At 36.4% G+C, this 19,708-nt stretch overlaps 1 protein-coding gene across 3 annotated transcripts in view; it reads right to left on the bottom strand.

Annotated features, from left to right (window-relative positions):
- Positions 1–19,708, bottom strand: part of AKAP6 (A-kinase anchoring protein 6) — a 260,787-nt gene that overhangs the window by 204,438 nt on the left and 36,641 nt on the right. For 2 of the 3 annotated variants that reach the window (XM_015287642.4, XM_040702182.2), the window contains exon 2: positions 7,739–8,096. In XM_015287642.4, coding sequence (XP_015143128.2) covers positions 7,739–8,053 — 315 coding nt within the window. In that variant the 5' untranslated portion in view covers positions 8,054–8,096. Of the gene's footprint in view, positions 1–7,738; positions 8,097–10,702; positions 10,736–19,708 lie in introns of those variants that run through there. The other variant, XM_040702181.2, reaches the window with a different exon arrangement.

Genomic DNA, 19,708 nt, shown 5'->3' with positions numbered 1-19,708 from the left:
GTACAGTAGTATGTCTTTAAAGTACCAGCATTGAGCTACAGGTCACACTTTATAGTCAGAAGTTTACTTGTATAGGAACTGATACTAACAACCACACATGGAAGCTATAAAAGTTTGTCAGTGAAATCCCTTTCATAAACCATAGCTGTTAAACACACCCAGAAATCTTCTCAGAAATACTTCTGTGAATTTAAGAGTAATTATTTCCCTTCATACATTTTTGAATATCTCAAATTTGCATAGCAACACTTCACTTGAAGTATACCAGGGTAATATCTTTCCTGCAAGTGAACAGCTGAACAAAATTGTAGTTAGCCTCTTCAGATAAGGATTTATTTTCACTAATCTCGTGTCAAACTTATGTCCATCCATCACAATATTAGGAACTACATGTACACAACCTTCAGTAAAGACTGACACTGACATTTTCTGTGATCATTTGTAAAATACTACCAGTGATGTTGTGGTAACATTGAACCATCATGGAATAATCAAATGACTTAAACTGGAAGAGACCTTAAAGATCATCTACTTTCAACTCCCACGCCATGGGCAGGGCTGTCATCCACTAGGATCAAGCTGCCCAGGGCTCCATCTAACCTGGCCTTGGGGATGGGGCATCCACAACTTCTCCAGGCAGCCTGTGCCAGTGTCTCACCATTTGGAGCAAAGAATTTCTGTCTAATATCTAACCTATATTCCTCCCTTTTAGTATAAAGCCATTTCCCCTTGTCATATCACCTATCAGACTATGTAAAAAGTCATTCCCCTTCCTGCTTGTATGTTTCCTTCAAGTCTTGGAAGACTGCAATGAGGTCTCCCCCATCACCTTCTCTTCTCCAAGCTTAACAGGACCAGTTCCCTGAACCTTTCTTCATAGAAGAGGAGTTCCAGTCCTTTAATCATCTTCATCGCCCCCCTCTGAATGCACTGCAAAAGCTGAACATCTTTCTTGTGCTGGAGGCCCCAGGCCCAGATGCAGTACTCCCAATGGCACCTCCTGAGGGCAAAGTAGAGGTGGACATCCACCATTCTCATCCTGCTGGCCACCCTCATTCTGATGCAGCCCAGGGTAGGGTTGGCCTTCTGGGTTGCAAGCCAGCACATTGCTGGCTCATGAGGAGACTTAATATCTCTCCAAGTACTCCTACAATATACAGCTGTCTGTACAGTACAGAGAATCAGACATCTGTTCACGTAGTTAAAGGCAGTTTAACTAGCCCAGCTGAGGAGCAATACAACAGAAGAAACAAGATATGTTATCACAAACGTCAGAATAACATGGCCACTGAGAAGCATCAAACCAAGGTGAGAAGAATGAATAGCCCTGTTTCTAATGTTAGAGAAAGACAGGTGGTAGATGAAGTACTCCAGCAATGCTACTAGAATAAATGCAAGTGACATTTTTGCCCTTTTATGGATCACAACAAAGGCAGGTAAAAGTTCCTAATCACAAGAAATCGAAAAAGTTACTATAAACAATTTTGAAATTCTGTTTTTTACTGTAAAAAGAAAATGGAATGTAAAAAACTGTTGAAAGTACTCATAAAAGCAATTTGGTCCTGCCTTCACTATTTATTCAATAAAAACAGCAATATTTAATATTATTTACACAATAAAAGCCTACTAAATTCCATATAAGAGCATGAGAGAGAAATACTCATATGGTGCTCTCATTTTACAATTTTGCAAAATGTTTGTAATGGAACAACTACAACAAAGGAATAAACTGTATCCAGTTGCAGATGCATTAGAAACAAATGTCTTTTAATATCTTAGTAATTCTTTACACTCATCTCTTATCCAGGATTTAAGTATGAAGAGAAAAGCAACTAAAAATTCTTTGGCCCCATAAGTGGAAACAGGGGTGGCAAAAGGATAACGACCTCATGCTATTTGACCTCCATCCAAAGAAAATCGTGTTGTGAGGAATCTAGAGGAAAGACAGAAGATCCAGTAAATAGATGTTTGAAGTTGGTGAGGGATCCTGGAAAGAGAACGTCTGAAATCTTTTTATTTGGATAGAGAAAAGATCAATGTCCTGCAAGCATCTAAGACATTGCGATAGCACAGAATGTGCTTGCCTGTTTATATGGCAACAGAAGATATGTAGTTCAAACCACATATGTGGTGAAGTACTTTGCTCCACAATTAGTAAATTGACATCGCATATATAGTTTACATCTGATTATCCAAAATGACATCACAAGCAAAATGAGAATTTTTCCCAAAGCAATCAGTAAAAATTAATAATCAGTGAAATGAAACACTAAAACCTTCCCTGAGAGGGTTAAGGAATATACAGAATAAGCAGAAGAATGGCAAGATGGATCCAAGTCAGACCTCGGGAGGATTCCAAGAAGTTTTCTGTAAAAGCAAGAACACGCAGAATAAAATAGCTAAATGGATTGTGAAAGTATCTCAGCAGATGCTGAGGACAGAGTGCAGACTTCTAGATTTGCTTGCAGTAAAACCACAATTTTCTTCATCTCTTTTACAAATATTTGGTAACAATTGGCCACAGCTTCACTGAATGTGTCAGAGAGATGAAAATGAATCTTAGCAGAGCTCAAGTTAAGAGTGATGATCAGACAAAAGGCTAATACAAGGCACTCCAGACCCTGGAGAGTTATGAGTCATGCATCTACTATACTGAAACGCTCATGTGAAGCTGAGCTTTCCAGGAAATTTCCCAAGGGATGATATAAGATAAGTGTCCCACTCATGCTGCTTGGCTTGTTCTGAGAGAGGGCATTGCAAAAGTTAGAGAAATAAGTATTTTCAAAGGATCAGCTAATAAAGCTTTAAGTCACGCAGCAAATAGATTGACAGGAAAAGCTCAAATTCCCAAGGAACCAGCCACGAGTAGAAACAGATCTCCTGATCACAAAAAGAGCACAAGTACAGACATATCTGCAGCAGGAATCCAGAGTAAATCTTCACAAGAGAGGAGATTTACAGAAATTTATTATTATTATTATTTAGGAAAAAAAATGAGTAACATAAGTCCGCTAGATCATCAAACCAGCCCATCACCACAAGCCAGCTGACAGCCAGGCAGAAAAGACTTCTGAAGCAAATAGAAAACTGCATGAAAATGCCATTTCACCTTTGCTGGAAGAGGAAAACAAGCAATGGAAAAAATGTCCTATGGACACATAGTGTAAAAATGATATTCAGAAGCTATAATTTTATAGACTTTTATCCTGTGTCTGTATCATTCATTTTTGTCAAAGAAAGTTTATTAAATCTGCAGATGACAACAGTGTGTGTTAAGGGGAGATGCTTCTGGAACACACCAGATTATAAGTCTGGAACCAAAGAAGTCACAGATGCACTAGAGTTAAGGTGTGGGGAAGAATTAAAAATATAAAGAGTTCAAAGTACAAAGACAAAATCCTACATGTAAAGTTGTACAGATAACACTGATAAGAAATTAGAAAGTGCCACAGAGGAACTTGGGAGTTACAAAGAATCACAAGGTGAATATGAATCATCTCCTGCTGTTGTAAAAAAAAAAAAAAAGAAAATACTAAATTGGGGCACACCATTTGAAAGATATTTAAAATGCTTTTTCCAGTCTATGCAGTAGCAGTGAAGCTTCACATTGAGACCTGTGTTCAGCCTGTGCACATCATTTCCAGAAGGACCCAGATAAGTTGGAAGGTATCCCCCTCAGAGAAGTGAGAATTAATATAGCATGGAACAACAACAACAACAAAAAAAAGAATCTGTATGAAGTTAGATTTTTTTTTCAATATTAGAATAAAATGGTTCAGTTGGAAGGAACCTACAAAGATGACTGAGTCCAACCGCATGACCTTCTCAAGGCCAGCCAGAAGCTAAAGCATATTATTAAGGGTGTTCTAAATGCCTCTTTGAACACTATCTTTTCAACCTAAGCCACAGGTCAAGAACTCAACATTCCAAGCACTGGGCAAGCACAAAACAATGAGACTGTCCCTAACCATAAAAAGCAAACAGAAAAATCTATTAAAAAAATAATAGAGGGGATACTACAGAAAAATGTTTATGGATGTTCTGTACATCTCCTAAGATGCTGAAGCCTTTAATTATACTTTTAAAGTGAGGCTTTGAGGTTAAACTGGACCAAAAAGAAACACTTAGACTTATTTCAAAAGCTCTAAAATGGGAGATTAAAGCAAAAAACTTTTCACCTCAGACACTAGAAGTGACCACAGAATGAGATGAGACTGATTCCTGAAATCAAACAGAGTAAAAATTAGACTAATGTTAGATCTAATCTGCTTTGAGATAGGATCACAGGTTAGGAACTACCTCTTGCCATGTTTATATTAGAGCAGTTTTGTACTAATGGTACAAAAAAGTTTTGCATGCACACTGATTATTTCCACGTATGTATATATGCAGGTCCCTATGAAAATAATGCCTATTTATTTCCGCTGAAACTACAACAGTTACAAAAAGCAAAATAACACAAAATAAAGCAAAAACACTGCAAAACACTGTTTTTCAACTTAGTCACCACAATTAGCTATGCACTTTTGCCAGCCATGAAAAACTGCCTGCGTGCTGTGCGCATAAAACTCTGCATGGCCATCTGGAACATGGCTTGCCTTTCACATTGCTATTGCCACTGCTGAAACACACCACCTATCATCTCACTGAACTCACATCCACTCTCTAGTCTCTATAAACATCTAGCAAATGTCAATTAATGTCAACAGGTACAATTTTTTCTGCGTGGAGGAATTCAATTCCACACCTTTGCTTCATAGGTACTTTTATGTCAGGTGTCATTTTGTCAGATTGTCCCTCTGTTGCCATCTGTCAGTCAACAACAACATATAAGGGAATATTGTCAGGAAGGCTCAATCTCTACTTCCATACCACCAACATCTGCCTCTGACATCATGGGCCAACATAATAAAATAGAAGGCATTACTTTCAGTGAAGCCCTTGTATACATTAATTACATATTCATGCATAAGTGAGATGTTAGTACTTTGCAGTTTACAATGGAAAGAATGGATAAGCTTTATGCTCATCATGCTGGTCATAAACCTCACATATAAAAAAACCTCTTATATTACTGTTCAATTTAGTAACATTATTTTGTAAATGTATTGATTTCATCTGATGTCTGCATTATAATTATTCTAATTTCATTTACTGAAAATATTAATTATGGCAAACGAAACAGCCTGGAGAAAATAGCTTTTTTCACTATGCACTCACAGTTATTGATGTTAATTATCCTCAGATGCAGTGAGATAACTGTATCCACATTGACCACTTTTCCTCTTTCCTGAACATGTCACTTGCCTCCAAATAAAGCATGAATTACCATATTGCTCCATTTATCATATACACTTGAGACTAGACTCTGGAAATCTTTTAGCTAAAGCCCTGGAAATACTTAACAACAATTGCTAAGTGATATAATGCAAGAGCATACAAGGATAAACAATTTGAAATATATCTGAAGCATTTCCATAGCATTTGATTTTTCAGAGTTATTTCTTCGTTGCCTGTACACAACTTTAAAGGCAAGTAAGTTACAGAACTTCTTTTTTCCTAATGTCTCTGATAAGAACTGCTGGGGCTTTTTACTGCTATTCCCAGATCTTTTTTCAAAAATAATTTTTATAAACAAATAAAACATAACATCTAATATTTCAAAAATATCTTAAAATGCACATCATTATAGAAAAAGAGCGCTTCTCTGTGAGTTCAAGGTCTGTACACAGCATTGTTTATTTATTATAGCCTCAGTGCCAGCCCCCGATACTGGCTCACAGTTGAGATAATGGTGCATAATTGAGATTCTTTTGTATTTAATTCTGTACTTTTTAACAGTTGCATTAACCAGGTCCTTTCCTAGCCCTGAACAACCCCTAGGTGCTACAGCAACTGTTTACATGGAAAAAAACCACTAGGAATGTATTTTAAGAACTACTGTTGAATATGCTACTTAAATTCTAAGAAGAAAACCGTAAGGGATGCTCTTAATTCACTGACTTCCATTTGGAAATAAAACATCTTATTGAATCACAGAATGGCCTGGGCTGGAAGGGACCTCAAGGATCATGAATCTCCAACTCCCTGCCGGACAGGGCCACCAACCTCCCCCATTTACTGGACCAGGCTGCCCAGGGCCCCATCCAATCTGGCCTTGAACACCTCCAGGGATGGGGCATCCACAACCTCTCTGTGCAGCCCGTTCCAGCACCTCACCATTTACTGGTAAAGAACTTCCCCCTAACATCCAACCTAAATCTTCCCTCTTTCAAGTTAAAACCGTTCCCCCTTGTCCTGCTGTTATCTACCCTTTCATTTCAACCCTAGCTGGATGAGAATTTCAAGAATGTATGAGGGTGAATAGTATGCACAGAACAATCTGATATTACCAGCTGGCACAAGTCAGTTCCACTTGTACTTTGAGCTGGCCTGAAGCTCCTCAGTTTCAGCTCAGCTCCATGTTAATTTGGGCACAAGCAAACTCAGATCAGTGCAGCACAAAGTCCAGCAAGATTCTCAACATCTGCTTGCAGAAATATTTTTTAGACATATTCTCTTAGAGTCTACTGAATGTTGTAGACATAGGCCAGCATGGGCTCAAAGACTAGCAATGTCTACCCCAATTTTCTCAGAAAAAATGGCATGAGCATAGATCATTAAGAACTCAAGACTGATTACAGTACAACTGCTCTACAGATAATGCTCATACACAGAGCTGTATTTTAAGACAGCGTAAAGCCTCAGTCCAAAAATAAACATAAATAAAATGCCATTGCACTGAGTACGAAGGAAAACTTTATTCACATGAACAGGACTCAGAATGCACAACTCTGAAGACAGCTCAGACCGAAGAGAGAACATTTGCTTGCTATTATTGGAGGCTGTTTGCTGCCTTCAAAAGCATGTTTAGTGTGCTGCAGTAAACCCAGTCATGCAAATGAACATGCACAAAAGTCCCAGAGAATATTTGTTTGAATTTTGTTCTGAATTTTCATTGATTTGTTAAAAAAAATTAAATTTGGGATCAAGAGAGCTATATTTTTTTAAACAGACTTAATTTCAGTTCTTCAGTTGACGGGAGGAAAATTTAACAAAAAAACCCAGATTTTAACTTCCATTTTATTTCCTTAAATTCGATTTTATTGTATTTCCAAGTCTAGTCTCACTAATACATTTTCTTGCTGGGAAAAAAGGTTGATTCACTGACTGTGACTATTCAAATCTTATCACATCTTATGTATTCACTGTTCTCTATGTAGTCCCATCTAAATTCGGCCTTGAACACAACCTCCACGTGACTGAAAAGCCCATGCATTAGATCCATGCTCTTTCTATCCTACTGCTTCAGGTTTCAAGTGAGCAGCCATGCTTATTAGGAAATAGATTTGGGAGATTAACGAACTTAAGCCCATTAAAATCAAAGGGAATATTTCCAGGCACTTTCAAGATAACTGACTAGATTTCTTTTAGTACTTTGTTTGCTTCTCTTAGAATGTGAATGTATTCGTTTACATGGTCATGTCTGCTGAATTGAGTGATGAGTCAAGTACTTTAAGAAAAAAAAGTCTGAGAACAATTCTCCTTTCTTTCTCCCTGAAAGAGATTGGTCAATTTTTTAACAAAAGCTGCCAGATATGACATAGCAATTATGAAAAGGCTTTTTGTTTACTTTGTCAGCAGCAAAGCTTAAGAAACCACCTTCATGTAAAAGTGTGCAATGTTAAACTCATCTTACCTTTAGCTGTACTAGATGCACATCCACATGTCTGCTATCCGAGTCCTGCTGGACAGAATAAGTCAGATCCCTGACTCTTTCAGATGTCATTCGAAGCCATGTCTCAATTTCTGGCAAATGAAGAACAATCTTCCAATCAGCCCCAGTGTGTAGAGGAGGTGGCTTGTCGTATTGTTGGCCAGAATCAAGCTCTTTCATGACATCCTCTTCCCCATCTCCATCTACTGTAGGAGTCATGTTTATAAGCATGGGAGAAGCATCAGATGGCATGGGGTCCAGATCTTGTGTTCTCATAGGAGAGAGTGCTACATCCATGGCTAACACAAGAAAGTTAAAAACATAATTCTTCAAGGTATATCTGCAAAGACAAAAAGAATAGAGACTGCTGTTATGAGACCATATTTACTGGGGGGAGAACATTCAGTATACTAGAAGTAAATGGAAAATTCAGAGAGGTATCATCATACCTCTCAAATAAATCCTTCAAGTTACACATCCAACTGACAAGTTTAAGAATGAACAGATTTTTCAAATTAACTTTTATAATTAGAACAAACAACTTATTTAAGAAAAATAAAATTAGGACATTTCTCCCACCACAGACTATCACCTTGGAAATAACAGCTTTAATTCATGGAAAAATGTGCTGACTTTCAGTTTATTTATGTTGTAACTATAGAATGTCTACGAAGTGAACAGAATTTTACTGAACTTCATAAGTTAACAAAGGTCTCATATTTGTAAGATATCACGTTAGTACATATTCTTTGGCCTGAAAGCTATGACTAAAAAAATATCTCAGGTTTTATGGAATTTCTTTTTTGCAATTGCTTACTCAACTATTGGTCATTTACAGTAAAAATTTTGACAGTGTCCTAGTTTTATCAGTATTCCGTATCATAACATCACGTGACAGGCTGTTGGGTGTAGAGACAGTGCACTGCAGAGCTGTGTTTCCTGTTTATCTCTAGCAGTCTCACATGAGTTCTAACTCTCCAAGGGGAAGATACACTGAGATGCACAGCATTCCCCAGGAGCCTCCACATGATTTCCAATTCTGGGTGATGGGAAAAGAGCTCTCTGGTCTTTTTCCAGGAGGCAAGCAATAGAGGACCTGTCAATAAAGATTTCAATGGACTTTATTTCTCTCCTCCGGTTTCATTTTTATTCATTTTATTACTCTTAATTATTCTGTATTATTTAACATTCCTTTTAATAAACTACTTCTCCTACCTCAATTGGGTTTTTCCATCTTCCTTTCTCCCTTCCCCCCCTTCCCTTTCTTCCTGAGGGGTTAAGGGGTGTCACGTGATTAACTCTTCAAACCATGACAGACAGTAAATTTTAAACAACTAATGTGTACACTTGGTCAATATGTCTGTAGGCAGACTTCAGTTTTGAAATTTAAATTCATGTAGTTTTGTTAGATTAATAACTGTTGCAATACACAAATCTCTATCAAAATATATAGATAAGAATTCCATACTTAAGTGTCAAAATGCATACCTAAAATTAAAAAATCTTTTCATAGGGGTGACTTTATTGAAGTCCCAGATCTTTATGTTTTCAACATATATTTACAATTTTCACTGGAAAAAGGAAAACATTTTGCTCTGTTCCTCTTTCTCATAAAGTTAAGAAAACTTTAATTTAGCAGGAGATAGGATTTCAAAAAGATTCAAATTTGATACATTAGAAATACTTTAATTACATTTTAGCAACTTATATCTGTATCTCCTTAGTGCTAAGACCATGAAACAAAGGACGTAGTCATACAGCTATTACTTTGAGCAACATCCCAAGCTTTTTACAGGTGAGTAAAGACTATAGTTTAGTTTTTAGCATAACAGCAATAAGACAGCAGAAAAGACACCAGTGATTTTCACTACTAGATCAACTATGCTCTATTGTGTTATGTTCCCAAATATTTCAGGTGGACTCTCAGTATTCAGTGACTACTCCTGCAGGATGTGAGAGTACCAAAGAAGCACCAGGCACTGGGCATCGGTCTACTTCTCATAGTTCAGAAGGGGGGTGGGGGGAGGAAGAGGGGATAAGGGAAAAAGAAAAAAAAAAAAAGACATTTACTGTTCGCTTGATTTTACAGCCCATCTTGCTCCTATTTAGTAATTTATCTTCTGCACATCTATCATTCCCTCAAAACAATATTTTAAACTGCTCTCAAGCTGGTTAATATTTATTTAGCACTTCAGAACAAAATTTTCTATCCAAGCAATCAAGGGAAAGAATGAAAAATTTCAATCACTCTCAGTGTCTGCTGCACAATTTCCAACTCCTTCAGCTCAATTTTGTAAAATGCTTTAGAACAAGACTGTATCAAACAAAAAGGTTTGTAGAAAGACTGCATAATATTAATGCTTCAGGATACTGAGCATCTCTCACATCCATCTCTTCTCATCACTTGTTTTTCAACTTGAATGCTGTTGCCATCCATACCCCAAATATATTTTGGTAGACAAAATTCTATCTGAACATATTTTCCCTTAAATTCTGCTGCTCATATCTCAGTTTTATAGCATATAAGTCAACTGTTCCACCAGGTAAAAATATCTTATTTATGCATATCCTTTACATGAATTCCTCTCTCAAAAAGTGATGTTGCAGTAAAGTAGATACAGTCTTTATTTTGGTATGTTTGCCACCAATAGGTTAAACAAGTCCACCAACAAAACAGTTGGGCTCAAATCACTAAATGATGCAGAAACACAGCAAGTACAGCACTTGCTTAGTAGTTCTTTCACACACACACAAAACCCACTGGCACTCTGCAAGAGTTTTTCCAACATGACTCAGCACTAGTAAGGACATTAAAGCAATTAGCAAACCAAAATTAAAGCATGCTGTTGAAGAAGCAAACAAAAGACAGCCCATGAGGCATGCAGAGCACAGCTCCAGCTCTGATGCACTGCATTCACAACCAGCACCCGCTCGGAACCGGCTGACCTGGGTGCTTTTACGATCGTCCGACTCTACTCTAGCTCACCAGCATTACAGCTATACCTCCTTAATCTTAGCCACTCCTAGAGCCAAGTTCTTTAAGGCTTTCTCTATGCCAGATCATATAGCAAGTTGCAGCACTTCAAGAAAGAAAATGAGAAAGAATTTAAAAATAGATAACTCTGTGCATTCTATTAAAAACAAAACCAAAAACCTTACAAAGGTACTACAACACACTGGCTACTAATTATCAAGGTCTGGGAGACCTTTAAAAAAAGCCTACACATGCTTGAAAGGAGAAACTGTCACAGCTAGGAGCAACTGAGCCGGAACACCCGCATGCAGACTCGTTAGTACGCAGACTCAAGATGACGCTTCCTGGCAGAATAAAAAGGCACCGTCAGGCAGCTCTGGTGCAGGCAAGGCAAACCAAAAGCTCTTTCTGCTCCCTCCAAAACATGAGTAGGAAAGCTCATAGCTGCCCTGGAAGACTCCCGAAACCCGGGGGTAGAGCGGGCCCCTCCCAGCTGCCCTAGCCCAAAGAGATGCCAGGTGGCTCTGTGCCCACCCTGCGGAGCCACGTCTGGAGTAGCCCTGGGGGGCAGATGGAAAAAGCAAAGATCCCCGTTACAGAGGTGGTGATGCAGGTGGAGGGCTCTGCTGGTTCCATACTCCGGATCACTGAACATGCTTATGCTGGGTGGGCTCTGACCAGGTCAGCATCCTCACAGAGAGCTGTGCTCATAAGATTCTGTTAAGCCACCAGCTCCTGAAGATAATAGTTATCTGCTTGTCACACCATTCTTATGTACACACTTGCACCTGTTGACCCCAGCTGTATATTTTTTCCCCTCAATATCCTAATATTTCAGACATTAATGTATACCAAATATCCATGGAAGCTAAAACCAGAAAGATAGGATGTGAAGTCTTGCTTTAACTGTCCCAGTATTTGAATAAAGTAGCACCAGTATAATTAATAAATCTCAGCAATAAATGTTGTGACTTAAAAAAGTTTTTTTTTTTTTTTCACAACATGGATTAAAACATTTGCTAGGAAATGTATGAATGGATAAATCACATCAAGCAATGCTTTGGGATCAAATATTACAATGCTAGACATTTTGTGTGACTTCAATTGCTCAGTTTGTTATATTTTTGGTTTACTTTTCCAAATTTTGTGAGATGCACAGATAGCAAACTGTAAACCATTGTAAAAGTTAAAACACTTATTAAAACTGAGTACATTTACTCGAGTTACTCTCTATATGTTCCTATAGAAAAAAAAAATACTTTGAAAAAAAGGTACAGTTATACTTGCCCATCCCAGCAGGACCACTATCACAGCTGAAATTCTTTATAAAAATGAACAGTTAAGTCTGGCTTTCTACACTGCCAAATTCTCATGGCACTGGTAACAGTTTTAGGCAGCAAGCAGTGCAAAAATCAGAGTCTGGATTTCCTGTCAGCCAAATTCTTTCTGTACATAAAGTATCTGTATAAACTAGGTGGCTTTAACCCTGCAGATAAATAGCTGAAAACATATTTCCAAATGTCACAATCAATAAAAGTTCATGTATCAATATTTTCAGGATGTATCCTTTTACCATCATCGCTATCAGTGTAGGGGTGATTTATGACTCCATTATTAAAAATATATACCTCAAATTACCTATTTCTATCACCTTTTCAGTACTCTAAAAGGATACTTTTATAAATTACACAATGCAGCTAAGAGCTCGGACTCTTTCTGGTTGTAGAAAAGAATTACATAGATAAATTAAGAGTATATTTTTTCCCAAGTCCCTTACATACAGTTCTATCTGTTTTCACGGGTACTTATATGAAAGGTGAGAAATTCTGTGTAAGCACATGCACACATATGCTTTCTATCTTCATTTTCAGTAAGTGCATTATGCCTAACAGATGGCTGATTACCTTCCACTAATCACATAGGCAATCTTGCTCTCCCCTGGTTTTCCGCTCAATCAGATCCTAACGCTTTTATGCAAAACATAGAGTGTATATGTCAACCATAATATAGTTCATCAATCATCACAAGCCTTGCAAGACTTCCTTCATTCATTCTGCATCCGTTATTCACATTTTCCTTGTTTATACAGTGCAGTGCATATTCACTCTGCCAGCTATCAGATCATCCACGTTTTCCTGCAACAGCAGTCAGCTTCTGTCAAACAAAGATTCATTAAGCATTTGAAGCCATACAGTAGTCCAAGCATTGATCAGTGGTGCAGACACTAGGCCGAGTGAATGTTAATGAGCTCTAATTTTTCTTACTGTCACTTATTGTTAAAAATCAACCATAGACATTATATAGCCACCTGCCTGTCAAGTAAACAATTCATTTCACTCTAAAAAATGGCAAAAAAAAAAAAAAACCCTACCAGAAACTCCATCATTAAATAATTATGTCTGCTTGCTGACTCTGAAATATAATGATGTAAATTTTAGCATCAGATTTAATGAGCTCATTGATGTTGAGTTTTCTTAAAAAGATACAGACACAATGAATATCTGACACAGCCAACTTTTATTTCCATTTCCTTTACAGTTCAGTAGTCTCAGGAATTTTTTTGCCAAATGGTAAGGATTGTCTTTCAGGGAAAGTGTCTTCTTCAGATAAGACATTGGTACATCAAAAACTAAACTGTCAATTACTATCTAGAGAGCAACTTGAATTTAATTTCACATTGACATTATCCATGCTAAACTGATTCTGTTGCTGATTTTATACTTGATTTAAGAAAAACAACAATTCAAAGAACTAAATTCTAAGAGATGATTTATTTATTTTTTTTTTTAATCCGCATCATTTTATGAATGCATTTCAGAAATACTTCCTTTATCACTCTCCTACTATTACATCTAAATACCAGAATAAATGGAACAGGAAGGACCAATTTTTTCATTTAGATGCAATGTGTACAGACTCTCAGAGGGAAGGTGATGCCTGAACTTCATCAGGGTACAAACCCAAGAGACATGCACAGTAATGCCAGTATTATGACCAACAATGAGAAACATGATGAGACAGTTAAATGCAACAGACTTAAATTCCATTAAAACATCCACCCCCAAGGCATTAATGGTAGCAAAACCAGACCACCAATGATTAGCGGGAGATATGCCACCATGGATGCTTAAAGTTCCTGATTACATCTATAAATCAGCAACTACAGTGACTCAGCAAGCTGTTTCTTTAATACAAGGTGAAGAAAAATTTATAACTTGCAGGTCTACAGAAGGTATGAAATACTCCAAACATTCATACTCTCGAGTAAATGCAGAATTTTACAAGATTGAAAATGTGAGCAATGAAATAGCAGATCAAACTCACTATAGGCAAACACAATGTAATATGCATGAGAAAAAACAATTCTAATCACATGTGTAAAATGGACCTCAAGATGGATGTGACTAATCAAGACCTTAGAAAGAAAACCGTCCAAGTTCCAGAAAAACAATCAGCTCAATATTCAATAGCAATCAAAAAGAAAAGCAACAATAGAAACATTTAGAAAAAGAACAGGAGAAAGAGCAGAAAATTAATTACATCACTATATAAATCCATGGTACCCAGCTGAAACGTTGTGCGAGGAATTTCCCTCATTGCAAAAGGAATCGAGTGGAACTGGAAAAAGGGTTCAAAAAAGGCAATTGGAAGGACAAACAGGAGTACGGAATTGTCTCTGTTCAAGTGAAAACTGACCAAGCTGATGCTGTCAGCCTGGACAAAAGTAACTTAGAGGATAAGGTAGAGGCCATCTGCCTAAAATAATAGACTTAAGAGAACGCTTCAGCCATTCTCTTTGACATGGTTTATGCATGCCGTTCTCCAAAGGAGAGCCAGAAGGATCCACTTCAAGTATCCCTTTCAAAAATAATTGACAAAAGACCTCTTTGACAATTTCCTGTTACAGAAAGCATAATGGGGCATTTAAAACAACATTGTTGAACTTGCCTCTCTTAAGTTTTCAATTTGTTCAGTGACTTCAGCTGATTCAAAAACTCCAACTTCCTGATTGAAATTCACTAGTGTACATATAGCATTTATAAAGTCACAATTAGAACATACCATAAAAGCTCTAAGCATAAATCCAGTAAAAGCCTGTCAGAAGTTTTTACCTTTATTGTCAAGAATTTCATAACCTCTAGAAATTGTACTGTATTCTACTGCTACAAATAATCATTGGATTAACAGTAGAAGCAACACAGAGCTTTATGTCACAGCAAGTTTATAGTAACTGCGTCTTTCCACAAACACCAAATTTACCAAACAACTTATCAAACAGTTCTAGTCTAGTATCAACTGAATTGGAAAAAAGCTTAAAATACTTTTTAACTACTCTGAAATTGAACACTAAAATATTCACACTAAGTCTTGAAAGCCACCATGAAAAAAAAAAGGAATAATTGTCTTCTTTAAAATTCTCTACTGAAGGAATTATCCCATAAGTGTTCATGTAAAAACATTAATACTGTGACATACGGTGAATTCTTGTATGAAGCAGCACATAAAATTTATACACTTCAGGCTCATATCATTTTATGTTCTCAGGAAAAAGCAAGGAGACTCAATGAAAATAGTCCCAATAGACAACTGTAATGAGATGCATTAAAAACAAAAACAAAAAAAAAAAAAACAAAAAAAAATCCTTCTCTATGATATGTACTGAAAAAAATTGTGGACTGCCACATTCATGTGGATCTGATGTACTCATTCAATCACACTGGGATGAACAGTACTGTTTCCTGCCCATTTCTGATTCAACACGTGTTTGCCCTGCAGTAAGAAAGAGTCACTAGATGATGATGTGGTGGGAAGATATTAACATTAAAATGGACAAAGACAAATTAGTTGCACCACGTTAATTAATCATTACTTCAGAAGCCTTTATCAGTTAGCTGCACCCAAACACCTTAAGGGCATTTGTTGTCCTAATTTTCACTCCAGAATGACAGCAGTTCAAGAACAGGGGCAAGTTTCATACGCTGATTCTTCAACATACGTGTGAGTGGGTTTATGTATCGGTGGGATATTTTTGGCTTTTTCTTTGTTTATTTGTTGTTGTTTGGTTTTTGTTTTTATTTTATTGTTGTTTTGTTATTTTAAGCTCTCTGGGTAAAGTCATGCTTGTCATTTTAGTGGCCAGAAGCAAGTATTTGCAGACATAGCTTAACTATTTCCATCAACTGCTACATCAGTCAGATGGTGTAGAACATAAAATAGATACTCTAGGTGGTCCCTGATTCAAAAATTATTCTCTAACAAAACAATATGAAAGGCCTTCTTACATGGAAGACAGCAAAATCAAGATGAGGCATGGCTGAATAATAATCTCTATTTAAAATGGCCTTTAGAATGCACAGAGATTTGCTACCAAATATCTCCTTATAGAAGAAGAATTTTAAAATTCAGTTCATAAATTTTAGCAGCTTTCTCCACTGGTTTAGAGAGACAGACTCTTCTCTTTAGATATCTAATATTTATTCTTTTTCTCCCCCGGAACAGTAAAAAAACTTTTTTCCCCCAAGTGGGAGTTAAGATAGAATATTTTGTTTTTAAAAAAACACTAAAAATGTCTACTATTCTCACTATCACATAAAGTTTAACAATAAATAATTTGTCTTTTAAATATAATATTTTCTCATCATAACTAGAACATCATAGCCATTGTGTTTTGTCTCAGCCTGGGGATTCACAGAACTAGGCTGATCTCTCAGGAACACAAATTGCTTTTCTGTACTGAGTCACACCAATGTGTTCTGCTCTGTTATTTTGGTTTCTAGTACTTTCTAATATCAATAATGCATAGAGTCAGTTGTTTCAGACATACAATTATCAGTAACAGGGTACTGTAAAGTACTGTCTTCATTTGGGTATTAATTTTTAATGTACATGAAGAGACATCCTGTATGCAATGATAAACCACAGCTTGTGTAACTATTTTGTGAACTCTATCAACTTGGATAAAATCCTGAATTTTGATGTTGACTTACTGTTTAGCTAAAAACAGATATCTACTTGCGCAGTGCTATCAGTTGGACAACAACACACCATCATCTAAAATAATGCCCACAATTGCTTTGTTCCCTCTTTCCATCATGCAATTTTACAAGGTCATTTACATCAGCATCATAAAGGCATCTCCCTTGTCTAGTGCAGAGTTATTGTTTCTTGATCATACTAAATGGCAGAGAAAAGTTCTTTTTCTCCAGATATATCAATACTGGTTTTGCACATACAGCCTTCTAGTTTCACCATCATCCACCTTCCAAATAGAATTAAAATAATAATACTAATACTTTCTCATCATATTGAATCTTACAAATTTTTGAAGAAAAGTTATGATAAACGTTATCATTGCAATCCCTGCACAGGGTTCAAGCATCTTTCTAACTTAATCTTGCACCAGAATTTCAGTCAAAATCACAAATACTGGCAATTGCAGAACTTCATTCTTAAATTCAAAATCAGTTTCAATACTGATAGAAGCTGGGACATTCTTCAAATTCTTTTAAACTATCATATACACTTTTACGGAAACATAAAGTACACCAGCCCTAAGATGCAGTCCATAACAGTGATGTAATTGATTCTGATCTCTCCCTCTCTCTCTGATTACTGTTTACTAAAACTAGCTTCATGGAGGTCAATAACATGAAAGGAGTAATAAAGCAGGCTTTCAAAAGGTTCTTACAGCTGTACACTGAAAATTAAGGTGCAAATGTTTCTACTCTTTTAAGTCACCCTTGTCTAACGCTTTCTTTTACCACAAGGAAAGGATGATAGTCTTCAGCTATTAAAAGTACTTTTTAAATGGGAATAAGCAGGAATGGATATTTGTGTTTCAGATTATTGGAGCCTAACAACTCCAAGTATCATCTTTGCACTTGAGGGTTATACTTATTTTATAGAGACAGTTAGGTTCATTCAGGTTCTTACTTCTGTCTTGATATGAAAGGTACACATAAGATCAGGTTCCATCATTTCATTAAATGTTTTCAGTCTCAGAGAACTCTCCTAGAAACACAATCAGGGACTTGTATTTTAATTTTCAAGAGGCAGAAATAATTGTGCTGCCCCAAATAGGTATAATTTACTTCATAATAATAGCTTGAGGATGGTGAATCATATTCCCTTTTGCTGCCACCAGCAGGTGGTAAGATATTGACACCAGACAGTTATGAACAGATGAGCTGCAGACTTCTTTATGCATCACACACTGACAGTGTACATTCCCATCATTTTAACATTTTCATTTTTTAAACACTGCATAATTCACTAATGTGAATAAATAAATTCCATGAACTAGTCCACAGGAGGTGCATTCAGTTTGATAAAGAATTTAAATGCTGGACCAAGTACCTACACAGAACTGAAGGATCTTTATAAATTGAGGATTTGAAATACTTGGATGATCCAGGTCCTTCCTTTGACTATATTTCAAGTCAATATACGTGAATTGCTCTGTCCTGGAGACTTCCAAGACAAGGCTCCATCAGGCCCTGGGCAACCTGATCTAGCTGTGCATGTCCCTGTTCATTGCAGGGGAGTTAGACTAGAGAACTTTAAAGGTCCCTTCTAACTCTAAGGATTTTATGATTCTGTGAAATTCGGGTAGCTCCCATTCAGAAACTTTTTCATCCTATTACCAGTTAAGCACACAGTACATGAAAGGGGAAGGCTAGAAATGAATGGAGCAGAATGGAGAAATGTTGCTTCCAGTTTCATTCTAGATCATCTAGTCCTGTATGATCTCCAAAAGTTTATCAAAAACTATGATGAAATAGTATGTATTGTAAATAGTATCCTTTCATCATTGTTTGGAACACATTGCTACAAGTCAAGTGTATCTTCAGTTTAAAATTATTTTTTTATTCACTGTGATTTTTACACAGCAAAAGGAAATTATAGAAGTAGAAAAAATTTCTTCAGAAAGCTAGGTAAATATACAACTATGAACTATATCCCTGCAGGAATGCGCTTAATATTTCTTTCATCCACAGAAATATTCCAACGGAAAACTACTAAGTAGTAGAAAATAATGTATAGCCACTTGAAAATTGTGCACACTGTACATAGAGACAAATGGCGACTTTAATCCAAGGTGCATTTACAAGAATAATTTTTCTCACATGAACATTCCATTTGAATTTATACAGTCGTGTTTCTGTATATGTTTCCTAACATCAACTGCCAAATTCCGTATTTATAATATTATGCATCTATTTATTATATTCAGCTTTTAGTTTGAAAATTGAGACTAAAATTCTACAATGCTTGCCCTTCTCCAGATGTCACCCCTTTCTTGGTTTGTAAAGCCTATAAAAATTGAACTTTATGATACAGACTTTTTTCCTGAGCTACACCCATGATTGCGGAGGAGCATAAAATGTTAACTCTTATTTCAAAAACAAACAAAAAAATACTGCAAAACTATTTCCTCTAGGCTATATAGAACTAAACAAATATAAGCCTCTAATTCATTCACTCCTAGTACATAAAAAAAAAAAACCAAATCAAAGTCAGTGATTCAGTTGAAATATTTAATTTTATATTATCACTTCAGGCTTCTGAGAAGTCCTGGCAGGCTGTCATTTTCTTGAAGGTCGACAGGAGTTGCTGAGGATCAGGCCTTTAATTTTTTCATTAGTTAACATATCAATTACATGATTTGATTATTTGAAAGTTTTAGTCTCAAACAGTTCACAGAATAAAAACTTTCAGTTTCAATTTTAGTTACCTGGTGTTACCAATCTCCTATGATACACTAAATCACACAGCTGTGATGTATATATTAATGCATTATTTCTGAAGAATGCAAATTTTCAGCATAAATTAGAATGACTTCTTTAATATAAACTTTGGCTACTCCACAGACATAGAAAGCAATCCTGATTTTATAGACTTTACAGTAATCCTGAACATTTAATATAATCACTTGGAAAGGCTCAGACGAGTAATACTGTGTTAAAAAACATATAGAA

The sequence above is a fragment of the Gallus gallus genome, chromosome 5 (genome assembly GCF_016699485.2).
Source record: "Gallus gallus isolate bGalGal1 chromosome 5, bGalGal1.mat.broiler.GRCg7b, whole genome shotgun sequence".
NCBI classification, from domain to species: Eukaryota; Metazoa; Chordata; class Aves; order Galliformes; family Phasianidae; genus Gallus; species Gallus gallus.
Note: the sequence above shows the minus strand (reverse complement) of the source record. Positions and strands in the feature narration are given on the sequence as shown.